The sequence below is a fragment of the Elgaria multicarinata genome, chromosome 20 (genome assembly GCF_023053635.1).
Source record: "Elgaria multicarinata webbii isolate HBS135686 ecotype San Diego chromosome 20, rElgMul1.1.pri, whole genome shotgun sequence".
Classification (NCBI taxonomy): Eukaryota; Metazoa; Chordata; class Lepidosauria; order Squamata; family Anguidae; genus Elgaria; species Elgaria multicarinata.
Window position 1 is genome coordinate 12,334,212 of NC_086190.1, and position 22,252 is coordinate 12,356,463.

Sequence of the window (22,252 nt, forward strand, 5' to 3'; positions counted from 1 at the left end):
TGTGGGGCTGTGCTGGTAAGAGCCTGGCGCAACCTTCAGGCCTCCATGGGCGAAAGCAAGTTACCCTTTGAGAATCAGAGCACTTAAAATACAGAAGAGCTCTTTACAGTAAGCCAAGCAGAATGTTTTTTTGGGGTGGGGGCATTCTGGCTTAAAACTGGCTTGAGAAGGTCCTTAATCTGCCCAGAAATGTAGTTTCTGTGTGTAGGCCGGGGAGCATTCGCCTCCTTGCCTCACAGTCCAACTTAACCAGCTGCATGGCTCTTTTTCTCTCCTCCCCCTGCTTTGCTAGGAAGGGGGGGGGGGTAAGACGACGATATTCATGAACAGAGTTGCTGTTTTGCAACAGATGGCTGTGCAGTTGAAAATGGCTGTCTGGTCCTGTTAAGTTGTGCAGATCCAAACAGGTATCTTATCCCAAACGAAACCGGCCAGTGATGAGAAATTGTAACCGGCCAAAGTGTGCCCTTGAAGGAACCCAATGGGCCTGTTCAGACAACACGCTAAGCCATGGTTAGGCCGCTAATCCTTTTCCAGCAAATGGTTAGCGAGCATGTTTAAACCGGGGTCACGGTTCACATGACACACTAAGCCATAAAGTTTAGCTCAGAATGCTTAGCCACCGCGTTGTCTGGACAGGGGTCTCTGTAGATAAATAATTACTTCCGGCCTGTTGCAATGCAGTACTATGAAGAGCCTGCTTGTAGTTTCATGGGACATGACATAGTGTTCCCATAAGCCATTCCTGGCTGCTGAAATGAGGTGGGGTCACCCCTGAAGAGTGCGGAAAGAGCTTCGGTCAGAGCAGCCGCCTTAATCAACATCAAAGAATTCACACAAAGCAGAAGCCATAGAAGTGCTCAGAGGTTGGAAAGCAACTGTTGTTTTTAAATGTATACTTTTTAATATTTACTGTTTTTAACTTTTGTAAACTGCCCTGGGAGCGGTATATAAATTTAATAAATAAAATAAAATAAATGAAGAAACCTTGCTCCTGTTGTTACCCTACACCAGGGGTGAGCCATCTTTTTTGGGCCCATGGGCACATCGGCAATTTGAGAAACCTGCCCTGGACACCGCCGCAGAACGAGCACGCTGCGGATGAAAGCACAGGCCTACAGCCGCTTGTCTTCTTCATCTCTTGCGAGCATCTCTGAGCCCAGAGGTGGTCATGGGAAAAGAAGATGGCTAGAGGCCCTCGCTTTGCTTTGAAGCGATCCTGGCTGCCAGTATTATTGAAAAGAAAAGAAAACATGGGTGGGATGGGACACTGGAGCCCGCGGGCGCTGTGTTGCTGACTGCTGCCCTACACTGAGCACCAGTCTTTCCCAACCTGGCACTGGCTGAGGGAAAATGGGAGCCACACTCAAGTCGCCCATGCCTGCAATAAACACTTTGGTCTACTGCGGGCATAGGCAACTTGAGAACTCCCAAAGATAATTCTGACCCTTTTCGCGCTCTGTAGCCACTACAGATGCCAGTGTTTTGTTTTTAAATGAATTTGGGGCTCAGGGCCAGATGTTGGGCCATGGTTTGCTCTCCCTTTGCAAATGCCAACTTTTCCGTGTTGGAAGGTGGAGCGTTTCGTTCTGTCCCAATTCTGCGTAGCGGTTCGAGTGTTCGGAAGCTGATGCCTCCTGTAACGAAGCTGCTTTAGACTTCCACCTCAGTTCTAAAAAAGAGAACTTTTAAAGCCCAAGTGGCAGCGTAAACATGGCCCGTGTTCACCGGTCTTTAAAATGTGCAGCGCCACATGCATTAATCAGCCTCAAGCTGGCAACTCGTTTGCCTGCCTTCATGCCTCTCTGCTCTCTCCTCTCCAACCCCCCCCCCCCCGCCCTTCACACAGTTGACAGCAAGGGCTAGTGAAGGGAAAATGAAATTACAAGAATTAAAAGCACCCTGAGGCATTCGCTTATCTGCTATTTTTGGGAGCACTGCAGTAGCGTAACTGCTCTGTGTGCTTTGCTGCCATCCAAATATCTTTTTGCCGGGGTTTATTGAGCGTGGGGGGTGGGGTTCCTCGTAAAGGGTTGCTTTAGAAAGCTGATGCAAGCGCTTAAGAACTTGAAATATTTCTCTGGCTCTGCTTTAGGCTGCTTAAGCTTAATCCTACCGACTGTCATGTACAGATTCCAAAATGAGCATCTTAAATGACTGCAGCTGAGCACTGCAGTGTATTTGGTGCCTGGGAAATATTCGTGGCTAATTCAGAGGGGCTGAATTAGGGCATGTATTAGGGCGTAGGGCATGTATTGGTGAAAGGCCCACGGTTCAGAGATTGATCACATTGTAGGCAGTATGTCCCAAGAACAGACCCTGGTATCTCCAGTTAAAAGGATCATTGGGTTTCCATGGGAGGGTTGTCAAAGTAGGTAGCACTGAGCTCTTGGTATATCAAGGTTTCAAGCCGTTTAGGGCTTTAAATGTCATCGTCAATACCTTGAATTCCAACTGGGAGCATATAGGCAGCCAGTGCAATTCCTTTAAGACTGGTAATGTAAGGTCTCTGTGAGATGTACCGGTCAGCAGTCTAGCTGGTGCATTTTGCACTAGCGGCAACTTCTGAGTTGTCTTCAAGGGCAGCCCCACGTAGAGTGCATTGCAGTAGTCTAATCGGGAAGTTCTCTGGACATGCACTGCTTATATGTCATCCCCCGCCCCTACATACACAAACACACACACACACACAGAGACAGAGGCACGTGTGTTTCTGCACATGCAGGGGAAGGCACTTATTTACCCAACAGAACAGGCCAAGTAGACAGTTGTGTATATAGTGCATTCTCTTAGAGCTATATGCATGTTTATGCAGGAGCACAGAATAGATGGAATGTGATCCTTAGATTCATGAGAATGAGTGCTATTTTTTTTAAAAAAAGTCATGTTTCTAGTTCTTACGTTGCAAATACGAGTTTTGTAGGTGCGCATAGAATCGCAAGAAAGCCTTTGAGAATGCTGCATAACGACTCCACATGCACATCGGATGGGGCCGGAGTTTTCCCTATGGAGCTCTTAGCCAGAAGCAGAAATCCTGCAAAACGTACATTTTAGGATAAACTCCGAAATGAGAGCGTATGCACACTTCTTTAATATAATTTATGCAGCTTGCGGAATTCGGCTTGTATTGCTGCGGAACGTCGTGTCTTAGCAAAACAGTACAAACAGCCCTGTTCATAGTACCGGCTTACAAACAACTTGTGCGTAACAGTACAATTCTATAAATGTCCACTCAGCAAGTTCCGTGGTGCTCCCTCGCAGATTGGTGGGTATAGCACTGTAGCCTTTGGATTGCAGCCTGTGAAGAGTTAGTCATGCAAGTCACTTCCAGCGATAGCAAGCAAACTTTGGGAGTAAACTGTGGCGTAAACCCTGGGTTTGAAAATAGCAACGTGTTCTACCTGTTCTTGGTGCGAAGTGCGTTGCTTTTACATCTCACCTGCAAGGCTGTTCCCTCCTTCGTAAAAGTGCCTCTCTCGAGGTAAGTGTGTCATTAAATAAAAGCGTCTTAGAATAATCTTCCACCTTTAGTTTTGACTTCAGCTGCTTTGAAGGAGCACAAGATTAAAGGCATTGGATTTAAAGCTGCATGTCATTATTAGAAATGATGTGATTGCCCCACCACTTTTGATCATGGTGCATGGACATAGTATAGATTGCTTTTGGAAATAAACATAGCAGTAGATTCTGGAGTGCCTTACTTGTGGAGTTCGTTACACAAATTGGTGTTTTCTTTTGTTTGGTGCTGCATTTTCTGGCATGTTGTCTTTCCCCCATTCCCTTCCTCCTGACACATTTACCTGGTCTGCACATAATGCTAAGCCATGGTTTATTTAAGCCATGGGTTGAATATTGGGTTGTTACGATGTGTGAACCCAGTCATGCCAACATACCATGGTTTGTTAGGTGCAAACAATCCATTGTTGGGTTGTGAGCTCCTGGTTGTTTAAACCATGGGTTGTTATGTCTGAACCCAGAACTGTAGGGTGTTTTTGTTTTTTGCTAGGCTTCAAAGGCATTGAGCAAGAGTGGTTAAAAAAATAAAATAAATCCCAGCCCAACCTAATTGCTCTATGTGGCAGTACTAAAGCATTGCAAAGCTATTTGGAATACAGGGAGGGAACAGACGAAAGAGGAGAGAAACAAAGAACCCAGGGACTGAGAAAATAAAACACAGTTTGTTCGAACATCTGCAAGACAAACTCCGGGCAGGGTAGCAAACTGGCTTAAAAAAACTATGTGCTAGTGTTATGTGCAAACCAGGTTATTATTGAAACTGACAAAATGTAATAGCTGAAAGCCTAGTTGCCAAAGTTTGATAAGGGTTAAACTGCCCAGCTCTGTAACAATAGGGGGGAAATCCCTTTGCGTGACTACATCTTGCCAGTTCTGGGCTCCACAATTCAAGAAGGATGCAGACAAGCTGGAGCGTGTTCAGAAGAGGGCAACCAGGATGATCAGGGGTCTAGAAACAAAGCCCTATGAAGAGAGTCTGAAAGAACTGGGCATGTTTAGCCTGGAGAAGAGAAGATTGAGGGGAGACATGAGAGCACACTTCAAATACTTAAAAGGTTGTCACACAGAGGAGGGCCAGGATCTCTTCTCGATCCTCCCAGAGTGCAGGACACGGAATAACGGGCTCAAGTTAAAGGAAGCCAGATTCTGGCTGGACATCAGGAAAAACTTCCTGACTGTTAGAGCAGTGCGACGGTGGAATCAGTTACCTAGGGAGGTTGTGGGCTCTCCCACACTAGAGGCCTTCAAGAGGCAGCTGGACAACCATCTGTCAGGGATGCTTTAGGGTGGATTGCTGCATTGAGCAGGGGGTTGGACTAGATGGCCTTGTAGGCCCCCTCCAACTCTGCTATTCTATGATTCTATTATTGAAACTGACAAAATGTAATAGCTGAAAGCCTAGTTGCCAAAGTTTGATTAGGGTTAAACTGCCCAGCTCTGTAACAATAGGGGGGAAATCCCTTTGAGTGACTACATCTTGCCATATTTAGCCATTCATCGAAACTTTTGTGTGGACAGGGATTTGGGACATGGTGGGTCAACAAGAGTGTGCAGACCTCTTTTAATTGGATGTCATTCCCCAGAGTTGAAACCCAAAGACCCACTGTTCTCTCCTAAATTGTATTGGCTTCCTTCATAAGGGGCTGTCAACTAAATAGTGAGTCATAGCTATATAAGCCGCCCGTGTTCAGTGAGTTTATGGCACTGGATACAATTTGGGGAGGGCAACTTGCCTTACTGCCCTGCTTTGGGGCTTCTTGAAGGCAGTTAACTGGACGGTGAACTAGACAATAGACTCTAGTTTATGTGGGTTTGTTACAATCATTGCGTAGGAAGACCCCACAGAGGATCAGTGCAGATGGAAATGTCCCAGCCTTGTAACCCGTGGCTCAGAGACTGCGTGGCGGGCTTTCACACTGTCCCTTCACTCTTCTGCGTTAACCATGGTGTATAATTACGTTTTTGTACATGCCAAATGCCAACCGTGGTTTGCATTAAATTGGGGGTTGAGATGCAGGTTTAAAACCGATCTATAAACCCTGGTTTAAGGTTACCTTCAATTTGGTAGTCATAGAATCATAGAATAGCAGAGTTGGAAGGGGCCTACAAGGCCATCGAGTCCAACCCCCCTGCTCAATGCAGGAATCCAATGCAGTGTACCAAGGTTAACACTAAAGGAGTAAGAGACTTGTGTGAGGGGGAGGCGGAACACGAAATCTTAGCAGTTGCGCCCACCCTTCCAACCGGGGTTATTTCTGCAGTGGATCAGAACTGCCATTTTGTTTTAATCGGCTGAATGGTAGGGACAGGCAGGTGTGTATCGCTCACTATCAAATGTTTGTTTATTTCATTCATTACATTTATATACTGCCCCATAGCTGAAGCTCTCTGGGTGGCTTACAAAGATTAAAAACACTGAACATTAATGTTGTAATCATTTGATAGGCAGGACGGCGTGCATAATTTCCCCCCAAAATTCTCTGGGCAGCCCAAGAGAAGCTGAACTCTACAGCCTTTGGGTTGCATCCAGTGTTAGTCCTCCTTAGAGTAGACCCATTGAAATGAATGGTACTTAAGTAACACTAATGTTGGATACAACCCTTTATAATTCCTGTATAAATTGGCAGAATTTCTCTAACCTTGCAAAATTCTGGTTTTGCCACTCATGAGGAGCAAGAAGCCCTGAGATTTTATCACGAATCGCCCGGCAACTCTTTGCCGCCATGAGGACTAGAAATGTCCTCTCTTAAAAGTAAGCTTTAACTGAATTCTATACTCGAGCTATTTTGGGGATTTCTTCACAGCTAGTACCTATAGACCAACCTTCTTCACCCAACCTTCAGATCAGTGGGACTACAACTCCCGTCATCCCCAGGCCGCAAGTTGAGGGACGCTGGTCTGTAGGTTGTAGGCTGTCTATAGGTTAGCAAAGATGCTTTGTTATGCCTGATTGTCTCCAGTGTGAGAGAGACAGAGAAGCGCGGGCGAATCCTAGCTCTTAGAAGCAAGAGGAAAAACCTTGATATGCACAGCAAAAAGCGGCACCTGGGTCCCTTGTTACGTAAATTCAAATTAACGGTGAATCATGATTCCAAACGAGTTGAAGCTCACTTTCTGGAGCTGTATGTGTCCAGTCATCCTGTTAACTTCGCTTTACACTTGGTATTCCACCAGTGTTACAGGTCCCTGTTGGGAGAGCATTGCGCGCCCAAGTGCCCATTATCCGTGTGTGGGAGAGTGATTCCATGAGCTATGGTACTTGTGTAACATTGTTTGGTAAGCGTTTATGCAGCCCCGTGTTTCCCACTGAGTGGCATTAACACAGTTTCAAAGCACCTCTTTCCTGCTTCTGGCGAGGTTAATAACTCCCTAGAAATGACACCGCCAGCACTAAAAAATAAAATAAAACGAAGATTGCCTTTACCACTGGTAAGTTATTCATGTTCTGTACCGCTCGGTCACTTCGGCGATTCCCTGGCTTATGTTTATGTTTCCTTTCCCCAAAAAGCCATCCCTGCAAGGGCTAAGCAAACTTTAAATAGAGGTGAAAGGCGCGAGAGCACTTCCGGTTCTGCAAAGAAAGAAAGAAAGAAAGCGGCTGTGTGCTGGGAATGTTCTCCGCAGAATAGGGGAGAAATTGAACTGTCTGCACTGCTGCTGGACTTGGGTGTCCTTTGTTGTATTATTTATAATTGATCGTTGAGGCAGGAGGGGCCCTAGCATGAAACACTTGGCGACGATCGATCCAAACACGGTTAAGAGATGCTTAGCTGGGGCGGAGGAGAGGATTTTAACTCTGGCACAGTTGGCTCTCCGGTCAATGTCTGTTCCCTAACAGAGCCGCCATGTTGTGTAACTGACTGGCAAGTCATGACAACGGAGTGCAAATTATCTGTCCTTGAGAACCGCAGTTCCTGTTGCAGGAAGTAGCTTTCCTGCCGCAACCTCAGAACAAAACAGTTCTGGATTGCGGCACTTTCAGGCCTGCGGATTGCGGAAATGGTGTGTTTGGGGTGCTCCTGTGTACGAAAAGCGGCCCCCGCACATCGAAAACCAGCATTCCGGGGTGAAGGTCTGGCACGGCAACCTTGCTCCTTTAAATGCTAGTGCATTTTCTTTTCCTAAGAGCAAGGGATGTTCTTATTTTTGCTTCTTAGGGAATCATAAAGCCGGGTGGTTTGCCCCCATGTGCGGTGTTTCATCCAGGAAGAGTTTTAACCACATCACCTGTCGTTTAACGTGAACTATGTCCCACTATGAAAGCAGGCTGTTCCTGTTTCCCATGGATTAGCAGGAGCAACGACGTGGCAGGAGAGCCTTTTATACAAATGGTGGCTGCCGCCCAGCCTTGCATGAAAATATTCCGTTTGGCTGTGGCTGCTTGTTTCAATTCCCAAAACTGGTTCTGGCCAAGGGCAGCCCATGCGCACTTCCGTACACCACTTCGGGATATAGCTTGCTTTCATCAACCAACACAAGGTGCTGCAAATCTCTTTCACTTTCTCTTCCCCCCCCCCCCCCCAAAAAAAATCTCCACAGGGAGGTTGAGCCTTACCAGTTCCCTCTAGTGCAGCCTTCCTCAACTTGGGGTGCTCCAGATGTGTTGGACTGCATCTCCCAGAATGCCCCAGCCAGAGCTGGCTGGGGCATTCTGGGAGTTGTAGTCCAACACATCTGGAGCGCCCCAGGTTGAGGAAGGCTGCTCTAGTGTAACAGGGTGGAGGGATAAAATAGGGCTCAGACAGTACACCCCCCTGATGCATATGCCTCTTAACCCAAACCTCTCCCTCTAACAATTGCCTCTGGGGCAAATGAAAGTCCATGCGGAGGAAAGGGGTTCTAGCTCCAGAGTGCCCCTTCAGTTTTCACCCATGACACGACTTTTAAGGGAAGGGTTTCCCCTCTCTCAAGTGTGTCATGTCCCGTTCCCCCCCCCCCCATGGTGAAAGTTGTGCAATCGCGTAAATCAGTTAAGTTGAGGGTACTGCCTCAACCTAGGAATCATAGAATAGTAGAGTTGGAAGGGGCCTATAAGGCCATCAAGTCCAACCCCCTGCTTAATGCAGGAATCCACCCTAAAGCATCCCTGACACCTTGAGTCTTTTTCTGGAAAAGGCATCTATTAATAAAAGAAGAAGAAGGAGGATATAGAATAGCAGAGTTGGAAGGGGCCTACAAGGCCATTGAAATTCGGGCCTACATGGAAAGGTGACAACAGGGATTGATTAGTTCGGAAAAAAGGAGGCTAAGGGGAGACATGATAGAGTGTACAAAACGATGCCTGGTTTGGAGAATGTGGAGAGGGAGACATTTCTCTCTCTCATAATAGAATCATAGAATAGCAGAGTTGGAAGGGGCCTACAAGGCCATTGAGTCCAACCCCCTGCTCAATGCAGGAATCCACCCTAAAGCATCCCTGACAGATGCTTGTCCAGCTGCCTCTTGAAGGCCTCTAGTGTGGGAGAGCCCACAACCTCCCTAGGTAACAGGTTCCATTGTAGTATTTATTGATTGATTGATTGCATTTTTATACCGCCCAATAGCTGAAGCCCAATAGCCGTACTGCTCTAACAGTCAGGAAGTTTTTCCTGATGTCCAGCTGGAATCTGGCTTCCTGTAACTTGAGCCCGTTATTCCGTGTCCTGCACTCTAGGAGGATCGAGAAGAGATCCTGGCCCTCCTCTGTGTAACAAGCTTTCAAGTATTTGAAGAGTGCTATCCAGTTCCAGGGTGGGGGTTGTGGGTGCTGCTGAAGTTCAGGAAAAAGCCTGGTCCTTTGGGAAAAGGCTTCTTGTTCTCCTTGGTCAAACAATTGTCTTGCTTAGTTTGCATAGTTTTGCCTAGAGGGAAGTTTCCAAGCGATTAGACTCTCTTCAGGTGGAAGAGATGTTTGTTGCTTAATAAAAGCTTCGTGGATTACCTAGCAGGCCTCATCATTTGCCTCCCATTGAAAGCAGGAGTTTTCCGAGAAACACGACAGTGGGTTTCTACGGCTGAGCAGGGACCAGAACCCGGATCTCCTAATTCCCAGTCCAATACTTCAGCCTCTACACCACACTGGCTATGTGGTGTAGAGATCTCTGTAGCTGGCTGTCCTTGCTCCCTGCGCATGGATTTGTGGGTGTTTGTGTATGTGAGCCTTGCAGATTCTTGTGTTGTTCTGCATCCACTAACTCGTCAAGCCCAGCGGGAACGTTGCCAACCTGAGAAATTCCTCAGTTCTGCTCCTGGATGAAATACAGTCCAGTCCAGGTCCGATTCAAAGTGCTGGTATTAACATTTAAAGCCTTAAATCAGCCTTCCTCAACCTGGGGCGCTCCAGATGTGTTGGACTGCATCTCCCAGAATGCCCCAGCCAGCGGAGCTGGCTGGGGCATTCTGGGAGTTGTAGTCCAACACATCTGGAGCCCCAGGTTGAGGAAGGCTGCCCTAAATGGCTTGGGGCCAGGCTATCTGAAAGAACGCCGCCTCCCATATGTACCTGCCCGGACCCTAAGGTCATCCTCAGGGGTCCTTCTCCGGTGGCTACAAGGAGGAGGGCCTTCTCTGCTGTGGCACCCCGGCTGTGGAACGAGCTCCTTAAGGAGGTTCGCTTGGCACCTACATTATATGTTGAAGACCTTTTTATTCTCCCAGCATTTTAACAGTCTATAAATACATTTTAACTTGGCGTTTTAAATTTGTAATTTTGCATTGCTGCTGTTTTTATCTGGTTGAGCTTTTATATTGTATTTTATATTATGGTTTTATACTGTTGTTTTATACTCTGAATGGTTTTAATTTTTGTGAACCGCCCAGAGAGCTCTGGTTATTGGGCAGTATAGAAATGCAATAAATAAATAAGTAAATAAATACAGAGTGGCCTTTGGCTAGTTGGAAACATTCAGCATTTGAATTAACTATGTTTTCTCCCTTCCCACCCATCCATCCCAGCTTTAAAAAGCCTTTTCTGATTAGTAAGGGGTAGGGGGAGACGTGTTCTGTGTTAGTACTTCTGCAATCCAGTATGGGCTGATTTGCCTCATTTGGAAGGAGAAAAGCAACTAAAAATAGTGCCGGTTATCTGCTGCACAGCTGACTTTATTTCCAAGACTGCAGGGCTCTCTTTTGAAACGGCATATGCTCTTTCTGAAATGGCAGATCCAGAAACTTGAGGAAGACTGCCTTTTTGAAGGTCAGAATTGCTGTCTGCTTAATTGACAATCTCCTGAAAGAGCTGTGATTAGAGAAGTTAACAACCACCAACCTGTGAAGGTACAGGAGGAACTTGTGCCGATTTCTCTTCTATCAAGTAGAAAACTTCAAGTATTCTTCTTAGTCTCGGTTGCTTATGTCAAGGTTCGCTTTAAAGTCAGTTAAAAATGATTGATTATGGGGGAATTAAGTAGCAAAAGTTGTATAATAACCAGAGGGCCTACTTGATTGCTTATTTTGCCAGGTTCAATGAAGTAAAACCTCTAGTAGTGCAGTGAACTGAACATATTTACCACTTCAGGTATCACGTAGTTGCTGTAACTATCAACTTTGTCTCCACCCGCCTTTGTATTTTTGCCATGTAAAATCTGGATACTTCCAAAATAATTAAGCCCTTTCTCTCTCTCTCTCTCTCTCTCTTTTTTGTGTCTTTCAGTAAACGTGGTTTCAGCGTTCGATCCTTTGGTACCGGGACTCACGTGAAATTGCCGGGACCAGCGCCGGACAAGCCGAACGTTTACGATTTCAAAACGACATACGATCAGATGTACAGTGACCTGCTTAGGAAAGACAAAGAACTGTATCCCTGCGGAATGCCCCTTTCAAAACCCTGCTGTTCAGTTTTCCGAAAGGTGTCCTTCGCCTGTTTGCATAAGGAACATGCTGCTACTTGACTGTGGCCAGGTCTTGGTATTTCACGTCTAGGCAGGTGCTTCACACAAGGGAAGGGCCCCTTAAAATCCATCCCTCGACGGCTTCCCCTTCCGTCGGATAGTGGTGCATGCAGCGGACGCCGCTAGAGCAGGCACTTGGCTTCTTTCTTGGGATGTTATTGCACCACCACGCGCTGGATAACTACATTGGGTTGTCCCCTAACTGGCAACGCCCCCCATAAATGCTTTGTAGTCATGACATCACTGTTAGAGACCCGTAGCCAAGGAATTGGCTCACTATGCATTTCCTGGCCCTCTTCTCCTGGTCCCTTTTTGCTCCTGGATTCCCTCCCCACTCTGACTCCTCTCCCTCCCGTTTTCCTTTGGACCATTCCCATCTCAGTTCCCAAGTCCCCTTTGTCTCCCTGGCCTGCTCAGACTCCTGCTTCCCTGGGCTTCTACCCTTTTTTCTCCCCGTGCCTTTCCTGTCTCTCTGTGACAATAGGGCAGCACAGACAATTGCTTTCAGAAACAATTCACTACAGAAACTCTTCCTGCTTCACAGTATAGGTAGAATTGCTCAAAAGCTAAGCATCCTGTTTTCTCCTCCCTGTCCCCTGTCGTCGTCCCCCCTCCAATTCCCTGAGTTGTGCTTGAAAAGCACTTTTGGACATTGTCCTTCAGAGAGAGAAAGAGAGAGAGAGAGAGATGGCAGAAGTAGCACCATTGTGCTCTAGAATTATTTGATTTCAGATTCCCCCCAGGATGCTCAAGAGTGGGCATAGTATATTTCCTGTGCTAACAGATGGATTTAGGACGTACTGTTAGAGGTGCAAACCCTCCTGGGAGTGAGGGTGGTGGTGGTATGTCCCTCCGTAGTTGGAACAGTACCGTGGTGGTGCAAATGCATCCTCAGAAATGGCGACGAGTGTCTGGCACCCTCTTCCATTTTAATCCCCGCTGTGCTGTCGTTCCCCAACACAAAGAGTGTTCTTTGCAAATGGGCAGGGCTGCGGTGCTTATGTAGTTCAGTCAAGGAAGCAGGTAAGAGTTGAATTAGTCCAAAAAGGAGAGGGCTTAGCTCTCACCAGCCTTTTGAAGCAGCTAAAATGCAGACTTGAAAACCTCCCCCCCCCCACAGCCCCCCGGCAAATGTCTTCTTCAGTGCGCGCACCCTGACTCAACTCTTGACTGGGTGTTCTTTTGAGCACGGCACCTGTGTTCAGAAACTGGGCTGCTTTTGTTTTTGGGGATAAAACGTAACATTTTGTACACGATAGAGGCCCACATAAGCAAAAAAAAAAAAAAGGTGGAGGAAGAGAGAGGTTCTTTTCATGGGATTAACGCAGGGAATTTATAACAAGGGTGCGGCGTTTCTCAAGGTGCCTTTAACCTAATAAGCGGCTCTCCGCCTCCTCTGAACGTTATCTGGCCTAAATTAAAGACGAGGACGAAAGCAAGCGACGTACACTTGAAAAACGAAGGGGCTTGAATGATCCCCGCAGCTGAAAGCTTAGGCTATAGAGATACTAGAACCTTGCTAGTTTCAATTCTGCTGCTCAGATCTTTTGAGAGGTGGAATCTAAAATTTAACATCTCCCCCCTCCCTTGGCCCATTAACAGCGGAGGACAGCAGAGGGTGTCTGCCAGGGGATAGACGTCTCCACTTGGGTGCTGGAGCTAGGAGGTTCCTGGTACTTCCTCTCTGGAACTTGGACCAGGAAGTGAAGGGAATAAATAATAATAATAATGGGAAGGCATAACTGATTTCCAAGCAAAACGACACCCTGAACTAAACTAGTCCTATGGCCGGCTGCCCTTTCTCAACAAAAGGGGGGCCATAGACTGTGGAGTTCAGAGTGCATTGATACACAGGTGCTCACAAAACCGGTACAAATAATAGCCTGTCCGTAGTAAGCCCTCAATTGGGCTCCTAAGCTTAATTAGATCTTAGAATTATCAAAGGAGGAGGGCATTGGAACTCCATAACTCCAGTTGGTCTGTCTTCGGTAGAGGTTCAGCTATGTGTGTGTTACTGGTGGGAAACGATACCTGAGAGCCTATAGCTCCCAGGAGTGACAATTTTCATTTTTTCAGGCTTTCGTTGAAACCTAAACAACTGTGGGCTCACTGCTTTACGAAGGCATGTACAACACACTTGGAATCTTGTATTGTGGGGAGCGGGGTGTCTATTGTAAAGTTTTGCCCGGCATTCGTATGCTGTATTTGAGGAAACCTTGAACTGGGAGTCCATAGACTTTGATACTTTACAGAGCCATCCCCAATCGGGTGCCCTCCAGATGTATCTTGTCCATGCTGACTAGGTCTGATGAGAGTTGAAGCCCAGCGCATCTGGGGTGGGTGGGTGACCAGGTTGGTGAGGTTTGCCTGATTGCACTCGTCTTGTAGGCCTAGTTCTCAACTGGGGTGGTAAAACCTGTTCCGTTTCAGACAGCAGGTGGTCAAAGTGGGTGGGGGTTCACTTGATGGAATGTAAATCTTTAAGAGGAGCCCTCATGGCGGAGACCAAGGGCCCCCCACTCACAGCATTCTGTTAGGCACAGTGGCTGCAGGTCACTCAGGAGCAGAGCGTCAAGACGACCGTCCTCCCCTCCCTTCTGCCCCCATAGTCTGATATTCAGAGCTATACTACTTCATAACATTTGAGGCTCGCTTTAACTCTCCTGGCTAATGATCCTTGATAGACCTCTCCTCAAGGAAATTTGTCCAGCCCCTCTTAAAAGCCCACGACAGCAGGTGGCCAACATTTCACCCGGCCGCAGTGCCTTTCATAAAACCAATTCTGCATTGTTTGAAATAAGTGCTTCTCTCTGTCTTGCCTCTACTGCCAGTCAGTTTCAGTGGACGGCCCATTTCGAGGTTTTTCAAGCGAAGGCTGGATGCCTAGCCTATCAGGGAATGCTGCAGCAGTGGATTTCCTGCGTCGGCCAGGGGTTGAACCTTAGATGGCCGTCGAGTTCTAGGACTAAAAGAGAAGAGCTATCTATTTTCTGCATCTACTTTCTCCACATCATGCATAATACGATAAACCTCTGCCCTGTCTTGCGTCAGTCATCGTTCACGTTTCAGCCTTGCATTCACCAACCCGGTGCCCTCCAGATGTTTAGACTACGACTCACAACGTTCTTGACAATTGTCTGTGCTGGAAGTTGTGAATGTCTGGAGGGCACTGGTATGGTGAAAGCTGCTTGAGCCACTCTCCGTGGGGGAAAAAGGGATCTACGCCTAGAAAACTAGCACTTCCTGTGTGACTAGAACCCTTTCCCTTGACAGCGAGCTTCTTTTGTAAGGAGAGGCATTCCATCCTCTGAACTTCCACTGATAACCTGAAGTGGTACATCCCAGGCACAGGTTTACCACCTCCGTGAGAACTAGCACAGAAAAGCACCAAGCACAGAGAGGGTCGTTTTCATACATGCCTCGTCTGACCAGGCAATTTCTCCTTTTTGAGATGGTGATCATCTCAATGGGACTAACGAAACTTTTTTTAAAAAAAGGTGTGTGTGTGTGTGTGTGCGGTTTCCATAGACATTTTGAGGATCTACGTGATGGTTGCCTTTCTTGTTAAATTATTGTTGTACTGAGAAACCGAACACAATTAAAAAAGAAATACCTTTGGCCCCCTGTCCACTCTCTCGGAGTTGCTTTCTTTTAGATCAGCACTGCTATAGAGAAGCAGAACTGCGGCCATCAAGCACTCCTTGCAAAGGGAGGGGGGAAAGGAGCAATCCGTTTGGCTTCGGGGCATAAGGCCCTGCAAAAGGCGTTAGATGTTCTTTGAGGCGCTGACCTCGAGTTCAAAAGGGCGTTCTTTGGATTGCAGCTGAGAAGGCCTGAATAGTCCTGCACTGACTGTCAATAAGCAGCCCCGCTGCAAATCCATCATGGGGCAGGTTCACATTGGGCCCAGGGTTTCGGGGAGAGGGGACCATTGGTTCGAATGAAACAGCTACTAGGGGTAATTTTGGGGATGGAAGGATAGACTATCAGGGAGCTTGGATTTTTAATATGGGAGAATGGACTATCAGGGAGCTTGGGTTTTTAAGATGGGAGAATGGACTATCAGGGACCTCTGCTTTTAAGGTGCGAGAGCCTGCACTGTGTGAATGGATGGCTTGGGATATCTCAAAAGAAGCACGGATGGAAGCCATCCTCCAGAAACTTAGGTTCCTTTGTCAAACTCCCCAATCCTGCTTGCTTTCAGGCTCTGAAAGAGCAGTTCTTTCATACGCGCAGTTTTTGTGTCGGCACCTCCACGGTATATGGGAATGTAGACCAATGCCTTGGCACCAGGTTGAGGTTCACTACTCTAGCACAGAACGGAAGCTAGGTACACTGTGGATATTTGTGGAACGGTTTTGGCTACCCAACTTCCCATCCACCCTCACCCCCTCCGGTCCATCTGATCAGTTGAGGAAGCAGCCATCCCAACCAGGCAGAAAGTGCTACAGCGATGAACGTCTGGGAAATCAAGGTAAAAATATTAGAATGGCAAGGTGTGCAGAAAACGTCCTCTTTCTAGGAAATTTGCAGGTGGGTGGGGGTGGGGGAGGAACCCATCTTGGTGTTTAAGGGAAATGTGAGATGTCTGGTTGGTTGCAGGATGCTGGGAGTTGTAGTCAAACACATCTAGAAGTCACAGGGTTAGGGAAGGCTGTTCTAAGCAATCACTGCTACTCTACTATGAGTAGATCTTGAGTGCTGTGCTGTATGGACCAAATTAATTCAGTATAAACCCATTCCATACATCAGTACACTAGGAAGCCTCCCCCTGCCTTTTTAAAGCAAGAACAATTTTCAGCTTTTTTTTTTTAATGTAGGGGATGAAATTGTAAAAGGCGGTTGTGTGTGTCTCTTCTAAACACAATGAGCCTGTTCAGACAACATGCTAAGCCATGGTTAGGCCGCTAACCTTTTTGCAGCAAATGGTTTGTGACCGGGTTTAAAACCGTGGTTATGTAGCCACCGTGGTTAGGAACGGTTCACACGGCACGCTAAGCCATAATAATTAGTTACAAATGCTTAACCACCGTGGCTTAGCGTGTTGTCTGAACAGGGTCAGTATGAAGAGGCCTTAGGGTGAGGGGCAGGTAGGGGCAAGTCCAGGGAAGACTGAACATTTTTTAGGGGGCCAAGTCTTGGCAGAGCTGCTGACCGAGCTACAACCAGGCTTGTTAGAAGCTAACGGATTCGGTTCTGAACTGCTCATTCACACAAACATGTTTCTCGTTCGGGTTGGTGGCCACACACAGAAATGGCAGTTGCAGATCGTTTTCCTTGCACAAGTGTAGTACCAGTCGACGGAGGCACGTGGCTGAGTTAATATTATTGTAGTGTGCGTGTGTGTGTGTGTAGTCCCACCTCAGGAGCTAGCGTGTGTTGGACCATTAGAACTTGTACGGTCTGCATAGGGTTTTCAGCCCAATTTTTAAAAAGTAGTACTTCATCCGCCTTTTAAATCATAGAATCATAGAATAGTAGAGTTGGAAGGGGCCTCTAAGGCCATTGAGTCCAAGGCCCTGCTCAATGCAGGAATCCACCCTAAAGCATCCCTGACAGAGGGTTGTCCAGCTGCCTCCTGAAGGCCTCTAGTGTGGGAGAGCCCACAACTTCCCTAGGTAACTGGTTCCATTGTCATACTCTAACAGTCAGGAAGTTTTCAATCACATTGAAATTCTCTCACATTTTGCCAGACTCACCAGTACAAGCTTCCTTTTAGGTGTGGGAGGCAGTTCGGAGAACCTCCAGCCCGTGGGCATAATCTGGCCTTGCTGGGGCCCAGTTTTGTCCTCTGGTTTTCCCTGGTTGTCCAAGCGCCCCTCCCCTCCTGTGTCCCCATCCCATTTCCCCCAAACACCAATCGTATAGTGCAGTGGTTCCCAAACTTTTTCAGGTCACCGCCCCCTTGGTTCCACAAACTCATGCCCAGTGCCCCCTACCCTACCCTATCAAAATCATTATTCAGAATAGCGGTTTTCATTGACCCACTAAGGAAGATAGTAACAATAAAATTCAAAACAGTAACAATTAATTGAATATTTATTCAAAATCCGAAGCACCCGCCGCAGGCTTGCCGAGGGAGGGAGGAAAAAGAGAGCGAATGCCTCTGTTTTGCAGCCGGCGTGGCGGGGCACACCAAGCAGGGTATGTCTCTTGAAACATTACAATTCACCATTAAAAGGACTCTTCTTAAACTGTATTAATACATGTGTGGATTGTTCCCCTATATGGCTTGGGACTAAACTACCTTCTCCCATAAAAATGTCCCTGGGTTTTAAGACTTTCTGAAGAGGAGCTTCTCAGAAAAGACCATCTTGAACGCCCCCCCCCCCGCTGCCCCTTTGGCTCTTAACGCCCCCCCCCATGCAATCCCACCGCCCCCAAGGGGGCAGTACCGCCCACTTTGGGAACCACTGGTATAGTGGGTTTCCAGGTTTTGTGCACACCCACCCACAGCTGAATTCTAACAAGGTTGAAATTCCTCTCCTAAGGCTCCATTACTGGCATAAGGACTTTGAGCTAAAATATGCTGGGTTTTTTTTACCCCTCTGCCCTCTTGCTTTCATCTGCACCTACCATTGTAATGCCACCCCACCCCCACCCCCGGCTGAATGAAATTCGGTGTCCCTGCCTTAAAATGTAATGAGCTAAATCTGCCAGGCTGCAATTCTTTCTAGAAGACAGGAGCAACTTTAATGCTTTCTTCACTTCCTATTAGTCACAGGCTAGAACCAAATCCTCATCATAAAAATAAGCGCAGTGCTCTCAGTTCCCATCTCAAAACAATCCTGCACATATAATCAAAAGCTTTAGTTGTTTGATCTATGGATCATTATTATTTTTTAACTTGGACCTGTGAGTTCCTTTTCTGGTTTTGTAAAGGCTATAGTTCGTATTCCCATACGAACTCGAGACCTGCTACTTTAAAAGCTTGGTTCAGTTGGCAACAGATTGGAATTCCGTCAGAGATGTACTGGAACAATTCAAACATTTTGAGCCAGATTGATTTCATCTACTCTTAACTTTTCAGTTTTTACTCAACCCTGAAATTTTGTAGAGTTGAGTGAAAGAAGCCCTTGGTTAGCATTACAGTGTATAAATCCTAAGTAGATTTTAAAACTGCAAGTAGTCAACGAATTGCTTACCGTGTTTTCAGAGGATTTCAATTTTTAGTGTATGTAAATGTGCTTCATGAACAATTTGGCTAAACGAGCTCTGTGATGAGGAAACGTTGAGGTTAGATTATTATTTTTTTAAAGGCAGAATCCTATAACAGTAGAACTGGAAGGCCATCGAGTCCAACCCCTTGTTCAAGGCAGGAATCCACCTTAAAGCATCTGACAGATGGCTTCATCTTGAAGGCCTCTAGAATGGGAGAGCCCACAACCTCCCTGGGTCACTTGCAAAATTTAAGGGCAGGGGAGGAACCCACCCTGCAAAACCTCGTATCTCCCTCTCCTACAGCTCCAGTCATCCAAACCTTCAAATGACTCGAAACCAAACTGATTTGCTCTTTGCAAGTAGTTTTTGCTACATCAAGAAACCAAACTTTTGTGAAAAGTGATGCTTGAGGAAACAGGCAATTTCTTTTCTGACTTCCACATCCACATCAATTGAACTGCAACTGCCATAATTACTTGCCCAACACATCTGCAGGGCATCACGCTGGGGAAGGCCGGGCTGCAGTGTGGTAGAGCGCATCTTTGCAAGCAGCGTCCCCCAGGTTCAACCCAGTGCACCTCCCTGTAGGGTGGGGAAAGTCTCCTGTTGCTACCCATCAGTGTAGAGCAATCTTCCTCAACCCAATGCACTCTGGATGTTTGGCACCTCATTTATCAGCACCAGCCGGTATGGCCAATGGTTAGGAATTAGGAGTTCCACTCCAAAAACATCTGGAGGGCATCAGTTTGGGAAGGCAGGTGTAGACAATATTTAGATGGACCCGATTCTGTAATAAAGAAGCTTCATATAAGAACATCAGAAGAGCCCTGCTGGATCAGACTGAGGGTCCATCTAGTCCAGCATTCTGTTCACACAGTGGCCAGCTGGCTGTGGAGCACGAATCCACAAGCAGGGCATGGGTGCAATAGCACCCTCCGGCCCATGTTCCCCAGCAACTGGTGTATACAGACTTACTGCCTCTGATTCTGGAGGTAGCACAGAGTCATCAGGACTAATAGCCATGGATAGCCTTCTCCAGGAATTCCTCCAATCCCCTTTTAAAACCATCCAAATTGTTGGCCAATACTACATCTTGTGGTAGCAAATCCCATAATTTTAAGTATATGCTGTGTGAAGAAGTCTTTCCTTTTATCCGTCTTGAATATTCCACCAATTGGCTTCATGGGATGACCCTGGATTCTAGTATTTTTGGGAGAGAAAACTGTCTCTCCACATTCTCCACAATGCATAATTTTGTGCACCTCTATCATATCTCCCCTTAGACTCCTTTCCCCCCAAGATGTTGTAACCTTCCCTTACAGGGGAGATGCTCCAACCCCTTCATCGTTTTAGTTGCCATTTTCTGCTCTTTTTCCAGCTCTATACAATATTTTTTTATAAGCATGGTGACCAGAACTGCACCCAGTATTTCAAGTGTGGTTGCCCCACAGATGTGTATAAAGGCAGTATGATATCGGCAGTTATATTCTCAGTTACTTTTTTCTAATTATGCCTTACATGGAATTTGCCTTTTTTTGGGGGGGGGGGCAGCAGACACACACTGGGTTGACACTTTCATCAAGCTGCCCACCACAACCCCAAGATCTATTTCTTGGTTGTTCACCGCTAGCTCAGATCCAATCTGGTTATATTTGAAGTTGAGTTTTTTTTGCTCCAACGGGCATCACTTTACTCTTGCTGACATTTAACCTCATTTGCCGTTTGGATGCCTATTCTCCCAGATTGGTGAGGTCCTTCTGGAGCTCCTCACAATCCCTTTTTGTTTTAACTATCCTAAGTAATTTGGTTTCATCAGCAAACTTGGCCACTTCACTGCTCTCTCCAGATTCCAGTTAATTTATGAAAAAGGTTGAAAAGCATTGATCCCAATACAGTTCCCTGTAGGAAAGGAAAGGAACCTCTCGTGCAAGCACTGAGTCATTGCTGACTCTTGGAGGGACACCAGCTTTCGCTGACGTTTTCTTGGCAGGCCTTATAGCGGGGTGGTTTGCCGTTGCCTTCCCCGGCCATGATTGCCTTTCCCCCAGCTAGCTGGGTACTCATTTTACCGACCTCGGGAGGATGGAAGGCTGAATCGACCCGAGCCGGCTGCCTGAAACCAGCTTCCGCTGAGATCGAACTCAGGCCGTGGGGAGAGTTTCAGCTGCAGAAACTGCTGCTTTACCGCTCTTTATTTCCCTCCATTGGGAGAGTTCACTGTTTATCCCTACTCTGTGTTCTGTTCTTCACCAATTACCGATCCATAAATATTCCAAAACTGCTACGTTTGCTCAGGAGTCTTTGATGAGGGATCAAAATCCTTTTAGATGTCCGAGTAAACAATATAAAAAATGTCTACCGGATCACTGCTCTCTACGTGTTTATTGACACTCTCAAAGAACTCTAAAATGTTGGTGAGACAGGACTTTGCAGAAGCTGTGTTGATTCTTTTTCGGCAGGTTTTGTATATACCTACTAATTTTATCTTTAATAATACAACCAATTTACCCGGCACGGACGTTAAATTAACTGGCCTGCAATTATCCAGATTATCCCTTGGATCCCTTTTTAAAAATTGGTGTTACATTGGTCATCTTCCAGTTCCTTGGTATAGAGCCTGATTTTAGGGAGATGTTGCATATTCAGGTTAGAAGACCAGCCATTTCATCTTTGGGTTCTTTGAGAACTCTAGCATGGATGCCATCTGGGTCCAGTGATTAATTTGCTTTCAATTTATCAATAGGGTTGAGAACTTCCTCTTTTGTCACTCCTATTTGCCCCAGTTCCTCAGATGCCTTTCCTGGAAATATATGTTTGGGCACAGGTGTCTGTTCTATATTTTCAGCAGTGAACCCCGATGCGAAGAATTCATCCAGCTTCTCTGCAATCTCCTTATCCTCTTTTAGTATTCCTTTAAGTCCATTGTCATCCAGTGGTCCAACTACCTCCTTAGCTGTTTTTTTACTCCTGATATATTTAAGGAATTCTTCACTGTTGGTTTTAATATTGTTAGCGATATGCTCTTCAAAGTGCTTTCCCCCCCCCCCATCTCTTATTGTCTGCTTGCATCGCCTTTGTACGAGTTTGTGCTCCCTTTTATTTCCCTCACTTGGGCAAGACTTCCATTTTCTGAAGGAAGCCCTCTTTTCTCTAATAGCTGCCTTAACACTGCTCCTTAACCATGCCGGTGACCTCTTGGAATTTGTGTTAACTTTCCTAACCTGTGGCATACATTTTAGCTGAGCTTCTGTAATTTGGGTTTTGAGTAATCTTCAAGCATTTTGAAGGGATCCGCCTTTCAACTTCCTTTTCACCAGATCCCTCATTTTAGGGACTTCCTTCTTTTGAAGTCAAATGTAACTGTGTTGGACTTCCTGGGCAACTTTCTGTTTAAGTATCTATTAAAACTTTCCAGTTGGCTCAGAAACCTTTCCATCTCATACTATGTCCTGAGCTACACCACTTAAGATTCAACCTAGTGTCTCCTCCCCTCTGGTCGGTTCCATGACCAGCTGTTCTAGGGCAGCGGTCCCCAACCTTTTTGGCACCAGGGACCGGTTTCGTGGAAGACCATTTTTCCACGGACCGGGGTGGGGCTGGTTGAGGGGATGCCGTCACATCACCAACCTCCTTTAATACCTGGTTTTTGTATTAGAAACAGGAAGTGCAGCTAGACTCTCAATGATAATTGAAAAAAAGTGTGTTTT

The 22,252-nt window shown here is 46.5% G+C and overlaps 1 protein-coding gene across 1 annotated transcript in view; it reads left to right on the forward strand.

The window, feature by feature from the left end:
- SSU72 (SSU72 homolog, RNA polymerase II CTD phosphatase) overlaps positions 1–22,252 on the forward strand; it is a 64,332-nt gene that overhangs the window by 22,911 nt on the left and 19,169 nt on the right. The window contains exon 2 of the mRNA XM_063145373.1: positions 11,147–11,290. Coding sequence (XP_063001443.1) covers positions 11,147–11,290 — 144 coding nt within the window. The remainder of the gene's footprint in view (positions 1–11,146; positions 11,291–22,252) is intronic.